At 33.4% G+C, this 19,705-nt stretch overlaps 1 protein-coding gene across 6 annotated transcripts in view; it reads left to right on the top strand.

Annotated features, from left to right (window-relative positions):
* The window catches only part of LOC106069010 (dnaJ homolog subfamily C member 3-like), a 38,556-nt gene extending 20,159 nt beyond the window's left edge, over nucleotides 1-18,397 (top strand). For 5 of the 6 annotated variants that reach the window (XM_056013173.1, XM_056013176.1, XM_056013174.1 and 2 more), the window contains exons 6-12: nucleotides 271-414; nucleotides 504-685; nucleotides 2,042-2,267; nucleotides 3,170-3,290; nucleotides 7,814-7,946; nucleotides 12,954-13,099; nucleotides 14,641-18,397. In XM_056013173.1, the coding sequence (XP_055869148.1) occupies nucleotides 271-414; nucleotides 504-685; nucleotides 2,042-2,267; nucleotides 3,170-3,290; nucleotides 7,814-7,946; nucleotides 12,954-13,099; nucleotides 14,641-14,780 (1,092 nt within the window). In that variant the 3' untranslated portion in view covers nucleotides 14,781-18,397. The remainder of the gene's footprint in view (nucleotides 1-270; nucleotides 415-503; nucleotides 686-2,041; nucleotides 2,268-3,169; nucleotides 3,291-7,813; nucleotides 7,947-12,953; nucleotides 13,100-14,640) is intronic. The other variant, XR_008775121.1, reaches the window with a different exon arrangement.
* The last annotated feature ends 1,308 nt before the right edge of the window (nucleotides 18,398-19,705 follow it).

Here is a 19,705-nt window from a genome sequence, read left to right as displayed (position 1 = left end):
TAAGATGGTAGGGCTGGACCGGAAGCACCCTCGCTAATTGCCAACTAGCATCACAAGGCAAGAGAAAGAGTGGGTGTCCAAGAAACCCCTAATGATGGGGACTATTGGTAGACACCTTAATAATTGGTTACATCTGAAAACTGAAAGGATGGCCTAGGACAGGGGACTATGGTGATTTACCTATTGTTGGCAGCCCTTACTCCTTAAGGTGTGACAGGTTATAAGTAAGTCTGCAATTTAAAATGACCTTTGTTTCCTTTTATTCACAAGGTTCAAAGGGAGCCTAACAATCAAGATGCCATTGAGAAAGCAGGAATGATTGGGCCACTACAGAATGATATAGAAATGGCTAAAGGCTTTTTTGAACACAATGCATATGAAGATGTGATTCGATTATTAGAGCGTCCTGTTGAGGTAAAAGTACTATTTGGTTCAATAGTATTTCATTTGTTAATGTTATGGACACTTTTTTTTTTAAGCTTTTTATTTTTATTTTGTACTAGCTTTGCCCTTGGGACACAGACTTGCGTGAAATGAGAGCAGATGCCTTCATTGCACAAGGAGAGTACTTCAAAGCTATTAGTGACATTCGTCCCACTGCTAAATTAACACCTGATAATACCAGGGCATTTTTTAAGATGAGTTTATTGCATTACAAGATGGGAGAGGAAGTAGATAGCTTGACGTAAGTTCAAAATGATACTTGTGCTTAATTTGTTATTTAGTAACTCATTTAGGGTTCCATTCCATTGATTTCTTTTAAGAAACTGAACATACGTCTTAAGAGACAATCCTTTCCCTTTGCAACTTCTTGTGTGATTAAAGAGGCCAATCCTCGATACACAGTTGCGGTTGCAGGTTGAGCATATGTAATCACCAGGCGCCGTTGCATTTTCACCCTTCTTTCTGCTTCTGTTGTGTATGGCATCTGCAATCCGAGACCCTTCCTTTATGCTCTCTCTCCATGTGGATCTTTCTAGTGCCACTTTTCCCACTTTTTTAATTCTGAGGAAGTTTCTGCTGAACAGGAGGAGATAAAGACAGTTCCAGTTGGACAGCAAACGTGGATAAAACTGAAATTGTGCAAGTGGGATAAAAGGCAAAGGGTGTCCCTGTCAAACTTGGCGAGCCAGAGCTTAAAGAGTTTGACAAGTTCACATACCTAAGCAGCTTTATAGCAAACATGGGGATGCCTTCCATAAATAGCGTGCCGAATAGGAAATCAGGAAGCATTTTCCAATTAATGAGGTTGTGAACGAACGTCGCATAAGGTTTGCAGGACATGTCCTGCTACAGAATGAATTACGTATACCAAGAGTTGCAATGGTGTGGAGGTCAATACGAGGAAATCACAAACAGGAACGTCCTCATATAACTTGGCACAACACTTTCATGGAGGACCTCAGAGCAGTGAACACCTGGTGGGAGGAGGCTTCTGACATTGCCAGTGACAGATCTTTATGGAGACAGCTTGCTGGCCAATTTGTTGAATGGTGCGAGAAGATCTAAATCTAAGTAAGTCCCCCATCTAAATGTACAAAAGATTGTTTCTAGTAAAACAAATGTAAATGCATTGGCTGAAAGCATTTAATCAAAACTGAAAGCCAAAGCTAAGTCTAGAAAGAAGAAAGCTGATATTTCAACTCCTACAACTTTAACCAAGCTAAGAAACAAATAATATTTTCTATAATTGTATCTATTTTTGTTTCATTGTGGATGCAATTAAGGTATATGTCTTTATTTTGTGGAATTAATCATTTCATGTAATTCCTAACATTCAATTCTCTATGTAATTCTCTAACTTTATAGGTCAGAAATATTCTTCAGCTTCTTTTTTATTTTTTTTTGGGGGGGGGGGGGGGGAGGGGGGTGTAAAGTGCTGTACACTTCAGGTTCAAAAACACTGGTATAGAAATTTTTGTTAAGTCTGTTCCCATCTCTGCTATTTCATATATTTGCAATCAAACAAATAAATATTAGAATATGAGACAGTCTATTTTCTTATGGTAGCACTCATCTTTCTCAGTTTTCTTTAATCCAGTCAAATCCGTGAATGCCTTAAGCTAGATCCAGACCACAAAGAATGCCATGATCATTACAAAAAGGTCAAGAAGCTAGTTAAACAGTTAGAAGAGGCCCAAGAGTTAAAGAATAACCAGAAGTATGAGGAGTGCATTAACAAAGCAAAAAATATTCTTAAGACAGAAGCGGATGTGGTTCCTTTCATTCTGCGAGCCAAATCCTATTTGTGTCATTGTAATTCACAAGTAAGTACAGTTAATTTTAAAATCAATTATTGATGTAAATAAATGTTACAAAGCCTGTACTTTATCAATTAATTATATGAATTTTTAAATAATAATTTTTTTCAAATTAATCAAATGATACCCAGAAGCCAGTTTCTGAATTAGATCTAAGTTGGGTTGTTGTTGTTTTTTGACAGACCTTGAGTTTAAAACAAAAAAGGCAGAAAAAACAGTCAGTGAAAGGGATATTCTTTAATTCAAAATAGCTTACAAAAAGTTTCAAGATAATATTGTTTCAAGATGTGGGTGTGAAATAAAGAAAATAACTCACTGATTCTCTGATTGCAGAAGCACAATCCAATTATAATCAGTCAATACTCCCTATAAAAAGAAATACTTCAAAGGAAATTAACACATACGGATTCACTAACACATAAAGAAATTAATATTCATAACTTAAGTTCCTTAACACATCAACATGCACAATAGGTCATTTTACGCCCTCCCACATAAACAAATACCACCCTACTTCACACATGGAAAAAATTGTTAGGCCGGGGAACAGGTTTACAGCAATATTGTTTGTTTTTATTAATTTAAGCTTAGAAAACCAAAAGATATTTTTTTAGTGTTTTGTTTTTATGTAGAGTGTGTGCTTTTTATGTTATATTATTCTATTTATAAACCCTGGTATATGATTTTTTTAGTTTGCGTAAGTAGCCTAAAAAATTTTTATACCCAGAGTGTGGCAACCCCGAATATGATTTCACTGTCATGCTCTTCATGCTAAAAATCTGAAGACGTGCATTGCTTCCTAAACAACATAACCAGAAGGGTGGCACTACAAGATTTTCTAATAACACAATGTTAACTTGTTTTTAATGCTTTACTGCATTTCTATGTATTAAAATATTTGTCACCAGACTGGAGATGTCAATGAAACATTAAAATCTTGTAGAGAAGTTCTCCAGCTTGACCCTGAGAATGTAGATGCTATGGTGGATAAAGCAGAAGCACATATTGCCAATGAAGATTATGAAGCAGGTTTGTCTTGACTTTTTAGTTTAATTATTTACAATTTATTGATTTATTTAAAAAAAAAAAGATTTATTTTTCAGGAATATCATAATGTGCTACTTATCTGCACCCACCAAATTGTGATCAAAATTCAAGATCGAAAATCACTAGAATTCATTGATAGGATCATAGTCTTTAGTTTATTTAGTTTTATATGTAATATTAGGGTTTAATATGAAATATTAGGTTTTAATATGTAATATTAGGGTTTTATACGTAATATTAGGGTTTCCTCTTTTAATGTGGATCCTTATATTTATTACTAAATGTATATACATATTTTTCCCCTCCTGAAATTCAATACAAATCTCTTAAAATATCAGTCTTAGAATGGAGGTAGGAAATGAATATGGAAAAACACTAGTGCTTCTTTTAGTACCATGAATAGAAAGATCTAACAAATTCAAATTAAATTTACAATAGAACTCATTGCTTTCCAATTATGTAACATATATACAACTCCCACAGGATTTGTATGTTGTTGGAAAGTCTGGGATTTTATAAATCTCTATTTTACACATCATATACAAAATCATGGATGTATTATTTTATAAAGCTTTACATATTTTTAAAATAATAATCCACAAAACGCTAAAAAAAAAAAAGGTATTTACAGTAAATCACATTATAGTAGAGTCACTATTGCGGAGCAGGCATGTTTGCTCGTCAAAATTAGTTAAAATCTACTTTATTTTGACATTTTCTGCTCCATTATTTTTCACGTACCAGGAGAACCGCATAGACCAGGGCTCAAGGCTTTTTAAAAATGATAATGACCCATCACCTGCATGATACACCTATTTTTCGGTTTATAAATGGATGTTGAAAAACTTCATTACATAGCTATCTACCAGGAATTCAATTTTTTAAAAATTTGGAGGTTTTCACCCAATTTTTACCTTTTTAAAGATAGTCACAATAGTGGAACACTATAGATGTTATTTATTTGACCTGCACATTAAGCTTATTATTTACATAGTGATTTAGATTATCGGAATTTAAATATGAGTTTGTATTAGTATACATAAATTTAAAAACATTTAGAGAATAATATTACAAATAATATATAATTTATGATTACCAGACGTCCAGCAAAAAGAGGACAAATCATATTATCAAATAATATCATATATATAATATTAATATAACAAAAAAGAATTAAAGAAGTGGAAAATAAAACCTTGTAAGGAAAATCAGGGTAGTGTGATGTCAATTAAATTAAATAGGTAAAGAATCAAAATGTGACAATGTGTTGTCTTAAGCTTTAATAAAGTTAAATTAATGTAAAGGATAAGAAGTTCAAGTATTATATAACACTAATAAATATATGCTTTATATAGGCTTTGTTCCAACATTTTTACCCTGTTCCGCAATTGTGACTTCTTAAAAAATCCTGTCCCGTGATTGTGACTGACCATATCTCAGTCGATTTGAATGTAAAATTTAAATATCTGTTGAAAAACTAAACAATGCGTCTATTTGTATCGGAAAATGGATGGGCAATGCCTAGATACTTTTAGTTTTTTCCATTACGAAGCAAAAAATTGAAAACTAAAAGTAGCTGCAAACTGTTCAGCAAAAGTGACTCTGCTCTATATCTGACACCCCTTTTGATGACTGCTCATATTAATTATCCCCACATCTTTATTTCTATTTTTGTTTTGTTAAACTACTTGGTTTTCTTGGTTTTGTGCTTGCTTCATTTCTTTAAATTTCAGACACACTAGGATTTGCTTTTATCTAGTAGGTTTGGCTTGAGATCAAAGTCGCTTTTATCTTATCTTATTAATTACAAATGTTATTTAAAAAAAAAGGGATAAGGTTCCAGGTTAGTCTCCTATATTTCACTTCCCTTTAGTTGTCAAAAGAAATGTATTTGATGTTATGCTATTTATTGAGCTGCTTCTTCTTCCTCTAGCCAGCTTTTTGCTGCTGAGCTGTAAGCTCTTTTGCAGACTGTGCCAAGGAACAAATAGTGTGCTGTTTTCTTCAGTTGTTCAGAACTGTCATACAGAGTGTCAGTTATGTTAGATTGTATGGTAGTAGAGTCTGCTTTAGGTGGATTAAGATGGGACATTCAAAGTGGTTATGGTTTATTGTTTCATAAGGGTGGGATAGTGTGGCTACAAAGGGGTAGATGTGTGGGATTTATTTTGTTAAGGTGGTAATTTAAAGATGTGTGTCCTGTTCTTAGTTGGAAGATTGTAGATTGCCCAGTGTGTTTGGCTTGGTCATTTCAATGTACATAGATCTACCTGTGATTCCTGATGCCCATTGGTTGAGCCACTTCTCTTTGTGATTGTTGACCAAGATTGACCTTAAGGTGAGGTAGTTAACAGGTCTGTCTGGTTGTTCCATAGATGACATTTTATCAGCCTTTTCATTTTCCATAATCCTATGTGTCCAGGGATCCACTGTAATGTGATTGTGATATTTAATTTTGACATCATATGATGAGATTATTGTGATTAGTGTTATTAGCTATCTTGGGCAGGATAAAGGTAAAGGCTTGCAGACTGGATTGGGAGTCTGTAAAGACAACAATATCTGATGGTGACGGTATTGCATCATAGAATTTGTTTTCGACTGTCTGAAATGCTATTTTGATTGCCTCAATTTTGACCGGGAAGTTTGAGCAGTAATCATTATAGGGTGCACTTATTTCAAAGTGTTATTTTTGGGGAAGACCAGGAAGGCACCTAGACAGCATTAGTAGTGGTTTGAAGGCTGATCCATCTGTGTATATAATATTTTATGGATAGCTGTTTTTGGATAGCTTTCAATTGTTTCTTGTGTGCCTACTTTGAGCTCCAGTGGATTTGATTCCTTTGTTAGGGTATTATTAATAAATGTGTTCCAATAATTGGTTGTTTGTAGTTCAGTCCTGGAGCTATGTTTGAAAATCTTGTAATTTCTTTTCTCTTTTGCTTGTGAGTCTTGGGCACTTACTGCAGAGCTAGCAATGGAATTGAGATGCGACAGAAGGATTCTATGTAATACATTTACAGACAGAGAAAGCGATGGGAAGACAACATTGAACCCTGCCATTGAAAGCGGTTCTATCCAAGGCAAAAGGCAGAGAGGAATGGAGAAAGACGGTTGACAATCTTGTGTGGAGTCCCAAGGGTCCAACAGACTAAGAAATAGGTGAAGGTGAAAGTGACTTGATGTTAAGGAACATTTTGCACACTGCCTTATCTAGAAATTTGTCTAGACTAGGGGCTGGCAACCTTTTTGTATTGAGAGCCGCATTGAAAAAATTTTGGGCATTTATATATTTATGTGTGTTTGTATGTATGTGTGTTTGTGTTTAAACTATTTATTTTTATTTTTTTCACATTCCCTATTTCTGAAACCAATTTTACGATTTAAAAAACTAGCTTACTAGTTGTTGATTGGGGCAGGGTAAAATTTTTTACATTAGTTATTAAAGGCAAATTAATAGCTCTTAAAGGAGGAATTTTCTTTTTAAAATAGGTATTTTTTCTATATTTTACTTGTTTTCTCAAACCTTTGTCAATTTATTTAAGAGTTCCATGTCTTAGCACTCACTATGTTTAGGTTGGCAAAAGTCATTGACCATTTTAGCTACTTTGCCTCTGCCAAATACTATAACAAAGGCCTCTTAGGTTCTGAGTTATGTGCTGTCAATTAACACTCAAAATTATATTTTTGTATAAAGTAATTTGGCAGTTAATTACTTCAATTTTTGTTGAAAATGTTTTTTTATTTTTTTTTCTAACAGTCTGTCTTTTTAATTAGTATATCTGCGCACAAACCAACTACTTTCTGTGTCAGTCCATGTTTTTCTAAACCATTGACAATAAATTACTAAATGTTTCAGCAGTTTCTTCTGGAAGTGATTCTATTTCCAATACCTTAACTCTCACACCCACAAAAGAATTGTATCATCAGAGGAAACAATGCAATGTTTTTCGAAACATCCGTGAGCACTGATACAAACTGGCTATACTAGCCTGCTTTATTAGTTTATTCATTATAAAAGATCCCAAGACATTTTGTAATAATTGTTTAACATCTGGTTTTTGCACTTGCAAATTTCGGGTCATATATTTTTTTGAAGTCATTTCTAAGTGCAGTCTGTTTATCAAACACTTTGATTTTGAAAACATATATGATAGGCAAAAGTGCTATCTGCGCCAAAACGCAGTAACATTGTAGTTATTAATCAAAAGACCATTCTTTTGAAAAAAATAGTTTGACTTTTTATGAAGCTGGGATATAGGCCTTCATGCACTGACATTTTATGAAAAGCGTGACAGATGGTCCAAAGTAGGATTGTCCCACCTAAGTTCTGACATCTGGCCATCTAAGTTAGAGGCTTCTGTATTTATTGTGACATAGACCAAACAAGTCCATGTATTCCTTTAAATATTATCAGTCATTGTTTTTCCTATAATGTCTTGATTTATTTATTTATCATAATTAATTATTAATTCATGTTTTGTTTTTTTAAATTATTTATGCAGCTATCAGAGAACTACAAGGAGCACAAGAAGTTGATCAAAACAATAGGAGAGTTCAAGAGGCCTTAAATAAAGCTCAGAAACTACAAAAACAATCTAAAAAGAGAGACTACTACAAAATTTTAAAAGTCAAAAGGTAGTTTTTCAAAATTAGTATAAAATAATTATTTTTAGTGGCAGCTAGAAATGGCTTTAAAGTGTTAAAGATCAGATTGAGTAAAACTTAATTTGTGAAATACCACCTACCGATTGATTCATCTATCAAGAGATCTCTGGAACTACTCAATGGATTTGCATGAAATATTGTACACTGGTTCCTTTTGCCTCTAAGATGCTTGCTATGAGTCACTTTTGATAAATTTATAGTTTGAGTGAAAAAAATTATAAGCTTTCCATTTAACCTTTGTGTTTAATTTTCATTATTTCCCCAAAATGGCCACAGTGTATATGTAAAGCTTATATACAAAAGTTCAGTAGCACAAAAATAGACTTCCTTTTTTTTTTTTTTTAAAGCATATTTTCTTTTTTTTTCTCCTTAAATAGCAAATAAGGTTTTATGTTTTCAGCTACTATGAATATGTGAACTATGAAAATAAAATGAAAGCAATAATTCTTTGGTGCATACCTCACCATTGTGGACACTTAATTTAAAAGTATGCTTGTGTTTTGGGGTGGATATTTTATTTAATATTAAACTATTTGGGGGGGGACCCTGCAGTGTAATTGTTTGGTGTGTGTGGTGGGTCTTATAATTTTTATAATGTAGTACCAGGAGGATGAACCTCGCTCTGTTGAATTATTTTTTAAGGAAAGATATTTACCCGAACTCATTTTAGAAACATATTTGTAATGGGGTTCTCTGGAAGAATATTCTGCCATTTTTCACTATCTGGCCATATCCCGCTCCAGCCAAGTATCACTGCAGGATAATTGAATGGACAGAAAAAGTACACCTTGTACCTATTTAATATGTATAAAAAGGACCTTGTTCCATTAATGTCTGTTTTATATTATATTATATTATATTATATATTAACAATTAACGTTTATATTTGAAACATAATAATGTGCTTAAAAATAGGGCCTATATAAAATATGCGCCAAACATCTTTTATTACAAAGACCAGGCGTGTTAATATTAATAGAAATGAAACTTATAAATGCACTTTGCATATAGTGCAGCAATGGCTGGCTCATTTTTTCACTTTTTCTTTAGTTAACATGTTAAGATGTTATATTCCTTGACCATCACACTCACCAGACGTCTGTCTAGCTGTGAGTATATCTGCAGAGGTAGAGATGAATAACTCCACACCCTTTTATTTGTTTATTTCATCACACTGAGTTTGTTGATAGGTGACCACTAGTCAAATATGATGGACATAGGCTTAATGTCAGCATATTGACATTCTCTAGAGGTCACGACTTACAAGGGAAATGAGACTGTTTACTTGGTAGTAAATCATAATTGGGGGGCTGGGCTTCAACCCACACCTCTACACGGGTGACCAGGCAATGAGTTTGCTTATTTTAAGAACAATCTCAATTACGAAGCTAGACTACAAGCCACATCTCTACACTAGTGCTGAGTTTGCTTACTTGGAAATAAATCTCAGTTACAAAGCTGGACTAAAGAATACACAACTTCAGGAGTGACCTTTTTCTACACAGAACACTTATCCTGAGATGTCATAGCCCAGTAAACCAGTAACTGATTATGTTGTAGAGAAAATTACAAGGCTCAGATTTGTGTATACTAGTGTTTAAGACACTGACCAGGGCTATCTTTAAACGGGAGAGCTAAACACCCCCTACTCCTTATTTTATTTGTTTAGTCCTTGACACTGAATTTATTGATAGGCATGGACCACAATAAAATAAAACAAAGAAGTGTGTGTGTATATTTGCCTTATATCAAAACCCTTAGAAAGAAACTTAGCTTCATTTTTTTAATTATATTGACTCACTATAATAGAAAACCTTACAGTAAAATTGAACATAATATAAAAGACATTGATCCAAATCACTGCATTTATATCTAGCAACTCAAAAAAAAAATGCTGGAGTGTTAAGAAACACTTGACCTCTGTAACTCGTGTAGAATAGATCTACATGCTTACCCAATTGAATGAAAGCTTGCGAGGCTCCTCTTCTAATTTTTTTTTTACAATTACTATTACTATTAATTAGACCATTATATCAACATTTATTACACAACATGCATAGAAAGCAACTCAAATGCAATAGGCAAGTGTGTTAATTGAAGTTACAGCTATTGTATGATAAACGAAATATGTTAACCCTCTTAAGTCCTACATCTTTAAAAGCCTGTGGTAAGAGCCATGACTGATAGTGATATGTTAAATGTTATTAGCGGGGCCCCTGTTAGGTGCAGGGCCCAATTAGGAGCAATCGGTAGACCGGCTGAAGGTCAGCCATGCTCTTATAACTGTAGATCTAAACATAAGATCTCAATAATAGGCCTACAGACTACAATTTAATCTATGCTTCGGCACCATCTAAGGTTTAAGATATAAATATGTTAATGCTGTTAATTTAATGTTGTTCCCCACTAATGAATTAATCTAAGCCACTGAATATTGACCTATAACGCTTCAAATTTCAACTGTTAACTAAAAGCCACTAAATGTAGTAAGCCTTTAATGCAAGCGCCAGAAGCTGTCTGTGACCTTTAAATTACAAGCCTGATGACCAGTTGATGGTCTGAAATACAAAAATAATTCATCAATCAGTAGTCTGAAACAATGTGATAAATAAAAGGAAAAAATGTAATAGGAATATAGTAATGTTATTTAGCAGATTTGCAAAATGTTCAGCAACAAAAGCTATTTACAAGACATGCTGCATTATTTCCTAAGAGACTTAAAAACATTGCAATAGTATACTAAAGAAGCTTTTCCATGCCAGCCACCTTTCAACTCACTAATAAATATTGCCTTTTGTCATATGTTTGTCCCCCATTTGGGATACATGCCATGCCCAGTGTAACTATGGGACTATAAGAAGTCCTTCTATGCTGTCCATACATTGCTGTTTGTAGTGCAGTCTTGCCACCGTATGTTCATGATGGAGTGCAAACATTTTTGGTGAAAGCATTCAAGAAGTCTTAGTTGCTTCTGTATAGTGGAACCATGTTTCAGATCCACTGTTTGTTAGACACTTATTTTTGTAAGCAGTTGGAGCATTTTATTCCACCAAACTCTCTCTTGGAGAGTCCAAAAGCACTACTAACCAGACGGTTATCAACCTCCCTTAAAAGCGATGCGTCATTTAATACTATGCTTCCAAGATATGTGAAGTGGACTATGACATTATTGAGTTTCCATTCACTGTGATCTTTGGGGCTGAGTATATTTTATTGGGTGACTTCTGGAACATGACTTCTGTTTTTCCAAGGGTTATAGTAAAACCAAAAGAGGCAGGAGCGTATGACAATTTGTTGACTGATAGCTAGAGATATGTTCAATGTGAGCAAGTAAGGCGTAGAGAAGCTTTGTTATGACCATTTCCTTTATAAGTCGCAATAAATTTATACAAGGATCAAACTTAATTGAAACCTTTATCGACTGCATTGGGATGTTAGTACAAAAAGATGAAGGGGTTCGAGTCACCAGTTAGAACATTATAAAACAAACATGAAAATATTCATAGCTTATGTATTAGCATATAGGTTTTTACTTTGGTCCGTGAACTGAAAAAGCCAGCAGACCATAGCTTTTGAGGGAGAAACGTGGCACTACTAAAAGTGTTGAGTCCATTGAGCGCAGGCCTCTCTGGGGGACATATGGAGTAATAAGTTCGCTAAGGTACAAGGGCATCTCGTAGTTATATATACACTGACGACAAAGTGTGGCGACCTTGTAATCGATTCTCGCTTTCACGGGAAGCCAATGGAGCGTGCGCAAGAGCGTAGTAGCAGAGCTCGTCTAGTTTTTTTTTAAGGACTATTCGAGTGGCGTTCTTCTGTATTCATTGCAGCTTGGCTATTTTGTCATCAGGTATACTTGCTAAGACGGTGTTGCAGTAGTCAAGGTATGAAAGCCACAGCTAGCATTTTTGTTGACTCCGTTGTTAAACATGGTCGGATCTGGCCTAATCTGCGCAGCTGCAGATAAAGACCTTTGCAGAGCTGACTTATGTGTGGGTTGATAGATAGTGTTGAGTCGAAGAAAACTCCAAGATTCCGCACTACATGGACATAAGGAACATGGCAGTTCGTGATAAAGAGAGAATCTGTGCTTTCAACTTTTGAGACGTTGTTCCTAGTGCCAATCTTAATTATTTCTGTCTTATCTTCGTTCATCTTGAGTTTATTTTCAACCATCCAATCGCTCACGCTTGCAACGGTACCACTGATTTTCTCTGCCAGATGCAACACCTCTGAGGGTACTGATGAATCGTATAACTGTGAGTCATCGGCAAAGAAATGGTATAAGAAGCTGGTTACAGACAAACGAGAATGGCGCACTTAAAAATATTTATACCTAGTTAATACAGATACATAGACAACATAGAGCCTATTGATTATTTCTATATTGTATTGAGAAGCCCAAGAAAAGGAAAGAGAAGGAGAGAGACAGGGTTTGAGAAGCTGATTGGGGGGAAGGGGGGAGGCATGTTACATGTTACCATGCAGGGTTGTTCCAATTCAGTTCCATGTTGGCAAGCATTACAAGGTGCGCAGGGTGTAAAATATTGGGTCCAAAGAGGGACATGGGGAGTGAAGGAGAAAAAGTGAAAAGTTAGAGAGGGTGGGCTGTTCCAATTCAATGTAATATAGTAGAATTCACTGGCTAAAAGTATCTTAGAGGGTTGCGTTAACATGCAGGCAGTTTTAGTGGAAATGAAAAAAAAAAAACTAAATGGAGGGAAGGTTCTGGCCAAATTAACAATATATAGCACGGAAACAAATCAATCGAAGTAGCTAGTGTGTAAATACTAGTATTTATTTATTAATCATATTTTAACATCTTGTGATTTTCTGAAATATTTTAAATTAAAAAAATGCTTCTTGATGTGTACAATAGCAGTCCATTTGCAGATTGTGTTGATAATCTACAGAATTTAAAAAAATAATGTCATTTGTTGCAGTAATTAGACATACATTTCTTTAAAATTTTAGAAATGCTAGTAAAAAAGAAATATTGAAAGCCTATAGAAAGTTGGCAGTACAGTGGCATCCAGACAAACATGAAGGCGAGGAAAAAGAAAGAGCCCAGAAAGTATTCATAGATCTAGCAGCTGCAAAGGAAGTTTTAACAGACCCTGGTAAGCCATTACATATTTTTTTAGTTTGCTTTATCAATTGTGTTGTTTTTTTCTGGGGGTTTTTTTTTAGATCAAATATTTATGGTTATTGTATTAGATGTCAGGTTAGGGTTACAAAGTTATTATTTATTAGATAGATAATATTTCTTTCAAAAAAAAATATTTCTAATTAAATATTGCAACATCGCATAAAATCTGTTTGATGATAATAATACATATTAACTTTACAGCTAAAACTCTCAACTTTAACTTGGCAAATAAGAAAAGTATCCATTTTATACCTTGGAATCTATTGGTAAAGCTTATCTGTTTCTATAGGCAACAGTTAATGAGGGTGTTATGTGGCCAGCACAATGACTAACTGCCTTTACTTCCCTAATGTAAGTCAGGTACCCATATGAGATGGTTGGGCTTGGGGGAATCTTAAGAAGCATGAATCAAATGCCAGTCTTCTTAGGGATCTGAAGCCAAACCCTTCACCACTTGACCATGTCCCTAGGAAGATAAGAACAATTTACATTTAATCATTTATCTATTAGTAAATAAGTAAAGATCTTTCAAGACCTACATAATGGAGCTGGGAATGTACATTTCTTTTATAGCTGTTAAAGGGAAACTCCGATGGTTTTTCAAATTTGAGTTATTGACTTATTTAAATTCTGCGTAAAAAGTTGTAATGGTAAACATTTTACCATTTTTTATTTAAATACTTAGAAACATTTATATTTAATAAATTAGACAGTACCTTCTTGACATCTCCTAAAAAACGGGGTTCTTTGATATTTTGTTTTTAGGTTAGGCATACGTCACTTCCATCAACAATACTGAAAGGGAAACTAGATTTAACCAATCGTATCGCTTCTTTCTTACAGTAGCTGTCAGGCTCTTAGGCTTAGTGACAGCCTAGTCCAGAGCTATGGTACAGTTATATATATAGAGAGAGAGACCAAAAAGCATTAGGATAACCAACTTGAGAAAAAAAAGTAACATTTTCATCTAAGCCTCTCCCTGTCCTAAGAAGTAAATAGATCGTATGTCTGACTGATTCTAACAAACTGGTCAGTGTAACGTGTAGTCGATTGTCACAGCTTTCCTATTATATAACTCTATCTATTTATAATTATAACTCTATAGAATCTACCTTAGGTCTCGAGACGTCTAGGTGTCCCTGGTTCAGTTGTAGTTAACGAAATAAAACAATTAAACCACTAGATCAAACACATAAACTTTAATCAGCTTTACTGCATCTCACACACGCTGGTCTTTCTGTCTAACAAGCAACACACTTCCGGTCATTGTAAAAATAGATTATACATACATACACACCTTCATCCGTGACATCGGTCATGACAAGACAATCAAGCGATAGTGTTTGTTGTGTATTGAGTGGTCAGGCGAGAAAATACATACTGCCGTGGTTAGTCAATCATGTAAATCTACTTTCAACACGCATTTTTTTCTTTGCTTACAAGATCTAAATCTTTTACTTTCAAATTACCTCTGATATTTAGGTTCTAGTAAAGACTATTTTCTATTTACAGAAAAAAGACAAAGATTTGATAATGGGGAAGATCCACTAGACCCAGAAGAGCAGCATCAGCATGGAGGACACCCTTTTTTCCACCAAGGCTTTAACCCATTTGGTCAAGGGGGCTTCACATTTAAGTTTAACTTCAATTAACAATAGTTTATTTCTAGGTTCTAATATTGAATTACAATGATAACTCAGCAGGTGCAGCTTCATCCACTCAGCGTTATTTATGCTTTATCATTTTCATTTTTTCCTCTTTTTTTTTCCTTTCTAATTTGGTGACGTTATCAATTTTATGAAAGTATTAATTTCTAGAAGATTTTTTTTTTTTTTTTTACAAACAATTGATTAGTTGATACATGTTAGATTTGTAATTTTTACTGAATTTTGACGTTAAAAAATGTTAAACGAATTTGCTTGGGGAAAAAAAAGGGGGGGGGGCGGAGAGCTATATACATTCTAAACCAAACAAGCATTAGCTTTTTCTCTGCTTTTCCAGCTTTCTTTAAATTTTATTTCAAGCATAAACTAAGTTGACATTTTTGAAAAAATTGTGGTTTTGAAATGTGTGCCATATTAAGTTTTGGGTCTGGAGCTGCTACTAGTGCTTTTATTTGAGTTCTCTAAAGCTTTTGAAAAAATTCACCACTATTGTTTACTAAAAAAAATAAATTTAAGTTTTTAGCATTACTGATCTGTTGTACCAACTAATTCAGGATTTTCTGATAGAGAACAAAGTGATAAGCATTTAGATCTAGACTTTGAAGACAATGCGCACAATTTTCTTAAACATTAATTTACTAAACTCTTGAATCTATGCCTTACATTTGGAATTTCCAGAATGTGATAGTCCTTTCAAAACCAATATAGGATCTAGACCTAGATTTACTCTCTAGCCAAGTTTACATTTATTTATTTCTACTTTGAAAAAACTAGTTTTCCCCATGTGGCCAATGAGCTAGTAATTCTTTTATCAGCAATAAACATCAACTGTTAAATTTCTAGGAAAATTGTTAGAGACCATTTTTTAGATCAGCATCCAGCCAGGAAGGAGTGACTTGTATAGAGATATTGTAATAAAAACAAAATAAAATACTCAGAAACAAAGATAACAGCACATTTTTTATTCTATATGCTAGGACAAATTCATACAAGTGCACCTTCTTCCTTGGTGCCATTAGAGCATGGAACTGGTTGTCTGAGCTTTAACATGCACAACTAAATCATAGATATGTGATGATGAGGATGCCTCATATTTCATTTAATAGACTGTCCCAAATGTTTCCTCTTTTTTTTTAAAGTTGTTGAACTAAATCCAATAATCTTCATGCATAATTTTGGCTCTAAATGTCTCTTACACCATAGTGCATCTTTTCTAAGAATGATTTGTTCTGAATGACTTCAAAAGAAAAAAATATTTCTGCTTACTGCATAAGACTAAGACATTTTAAACATGAGAGTTTTAATGAATCTATAGTTGTAAATGAACATTTGCACACCATCTTATTGTAGGCTCTGCAATTAAAGTTTTTAAAAAATTACCAACACAATTTGGCAAACTAAACAGACCTCAAAAATTGTACTAAATGTAAATGTATGTAAGTTGTCCTTATTTAATAGAACAAAATAGTACAATGTTTGTATTTGGTTAGATTTTGGAAGAGCTATTACAATGTTGTTTTTTTAAATATATTTACAAAGTCCCTGTGCTGTTGACAAACATTTAAATTGAATTAGTCCCCTAAACAGAATTTATTTTGACCTTGTAAATTGATCATTTTATTTAAATTGGCATACTGATTTGATGTCTTATAAGAAATGTTAAATGTCGGAGTGTAACAGTTGGAAAAGTTGCACTTTTTTTTTTTTAAAACCAATACAGTACCAACAGTTTTACATAGAAGCTACAAACAACTCTATGGTTTTTCTAGACTGGAAGGACACTTAGGAAAATTTCTATTAAAATTACCAAGTACAATAACATTTAGAAGTAATTGAATTTAAAATCAAATTTTCAGAATTGTAGTTTATTATTTGCTCATTTTCATCATCACAAAAATAATTTCCAATATTCTGGCATGCTTTTCTAACAAATCATTAACTAAGCCAGACTTGGTCACCTGGTATTTAGTTATTGTCAACTTGGGTCATTCTAGAATCAATTGTCTAAAAAGTTAATTGTCACTTTCAGGTAAGATTCATCCTAACACAGTGGCTACTCCTGCTTTGGTTAATATGAGCCCTGATAATAGGTACTTACAGAGGTCAAACACCTTGTATATATTAATTTAGTTGTGACAATGAGACTACATAATACTTGTAAACCTAATTATCAGAATAATGCTTTAGCTTTTAACAGACATGAGGGGAACCGGAGCAACTAATTAGTAAAGTTCCCTTTTCAGACCTTGTGGTCTATAGAGCAGATGGTGTAAAGGTCATCTCTTTCTGTGGCCTATGGTTAATGAGGGTGTCATGTGGCCAGTGCAACGACCAACCAAACAACTGTAGAGTGCTTTTTAATTTGATAGCTGGATTAGCAAGTAGAATTAAGAGAGCTAATAAAAATACTTTTTAATTTTTAAAAAGCTTATATCAGCTTGCTTTTGTCTGTCTGGCCTAAAGTTGAAATTTGATACAATTATTTCTTTTACCTGACAAGAGAAGAATCAATTTAAAAAATTAACCAATGGCTTAATTAACTATTGGTAATTAATTATTAAGTTTGATATCTCAAACAAGGGAAAGAATTTGCACTTGACTGAAGTGGTGGTATAAGCTGAATGAGTCCCCTTTATAAGATTGTCATCTGAGGCTTAGTGAACACAGGCATGAAATAGAAACAAAAGACAACTATACAATCTTCCATGTTCATAGACTTCTTTTAAATATGAAATTCCACCCACTTAAAACTAGATAACAATTTTATTATTTAGAATTCTAATATTTATTATTTGTAGTTTAAACCCAACCGAAACTTAAAAAAAAACAACCTATCATTAAAGTAACTAATTGTTATTCAGCTTGAGTATTGTTTTGTTTATTGTGAGCTTATTTGGGTTCTTCAGTAAACTTTACATCCTTTGGTTAATAATAAAGGAATCATTCAACAATTTTTGTTCACATGAACAATCTATTTAATGATATATTGCAATGTTACTATTTGTAGACTCCATTATGCTGATCTAGTAAAATGACTTAGTGATGTATCACTGAAAGTAGATGTTTTTGAATTTTGTTACTCAATGAAAAGGCTGCATATCTACTGATTAGTGAACTTAGTCAGATCAAAGATAATAACATGCTCTGTATTTGGTTGTTGTTGGGTTTTTGTTTTTTTTTACTAATGCAATGAGTCTTTAGATTATTTAATATACAAATGACTTTTGTTTTATTGAGTGTTCTGGTTAAGTGATTGTTTGTTTTCTTAATGCAAATGATGTAACCAAAAACACAATGCCTTCCTCTTTGTAAACATAAGAGGATATTTTGAAACTGATTGCTTATGAAGTAGTTATTATCTTTTGTCCTATAGGAAATGAGGTATTACAATTTTTATTACTACCCAGTACTTTATTTAATTTTTCAAGTTGTAGGCCTAAAATAAATATTTTTAGACATTCTACTATTAATACTGGCATTATTATTTGTTATTCAATAGTAAGTGTGTACAACTGACAAGAATGTTTTGAATGCTGATGTTTTCTATTTATAAATAGTGTATAATAAAGACTGTATAATTATGCAATAAACATGTTTCCAATGAATCAGTTATGATTGTCTTTTTTGCGACAATTAAAAATGTATTGATAGTCACACCTAAGCTACAGTGGGTAAACAAATCATTCTTGGACATAGATCTATATCAACAACAACAAAATGTCCTTTTTCTTTGTGCTTGAAAAATCCTAGTAAATTTTAATTTAGATTTATCAAATTGCTGATGAAATTCTTTTTCAAGTGTTTTCGAATCTACTAGATCTATATATTTTAGATCTATATATTTACCACATACCACTGACTCATCAATCACGAAATCAAAAAGGCCGCAGTCTACAAATCAAGCATTTAAAAAAAATCAAGTAATATTCTTTTTCCCTAAGTGTACTTATTTTTAATATGCCTTACTGCAGGTAAGTCAAACATAGTATTCGAGGGCCGCATGTGACCACTTTGCATGTGGCCCGCTTGGCCACCTCAAGAATTATCAAAATAATGTTAAATTATTAAGCACCACTACTTTTCAGGTAAAATATTTACTGCAAAAAAAATAAAAAATCGTCACGATCAACTTCGTTGAACTTATGAACTATTCTTAAGCCAATAAATTCTGGAAAATTTCGTTCATTTATTAACTTCGAATTATCTTTTAAGTTATCTTTTAAATTTTGTGTTGATTTGTTAACTTTTTAATTATTATTAATTGTTAATAATCACATTATAAATAAGTCAATATGTTAAGAGTAAGACTTACATTTGACAGAAATCATTTAGTGAAGGTGATTTTATTACGGAGTGTGTGTGTGTCGTTAAAGCTGCCGAAGTAATTTGTCCACAAAAGGTGAAAGCATTCAAAGCAATAACATTAACTAGGAACATACTGGCAGATAGAATAAATGACATGTCAGTCAGTTTGCCTAAACAATTACAGAACAAAATAGTTGAATTCTTTTCATTGGCTCTCGATGAGTCAACTGATGTAACGGGTGTAGCACAGTTGGCAATTTTCATAAGGGCCTGTGACAGAAATTTTGAGCTCTGTTCTATGCATAACACCACAACAAGCGAGGATGTTTTTGAGAAATTACAGGAGGTGATAGGCTATTACAGTAAAATTTACCTGTGGTAAAGCTAGCTAGTTTAGCAACGGATGGCGCACCAAACATGATTGGGGTTAGAAATGGTGTTCGTGCAAAGCTGCTTGCAAAAATAAGAGAGACAGATGACAATTTTAAATTTGCTCATTTTCATTGCATCATTCACACGGAAGCATTATGTGCAAAGCAATTACAGTTCCAACATGTGTTAAGACCAGTTTCAGTCGCTATCAATTTTATTGGTGCCAGTGGTTTAAA

Source organism: Biomphalaria glabrata, chromosome 15 (genome assembly GCF_947242115.1).
Source record: "Biomphalaria glabrata chromosome 15, xgBioGlab47.1, whole genome shotgun sequence".
NCBI classification, from domain to species: Eukaryota; Metazoa; Mollusca; class Gastropoda; family Planorbidae; genus Biomphalaria; species Biomphalaria glabrata.
This window is presented reverse-complemented; position numbering and strand designations above follow the sequence as displayed.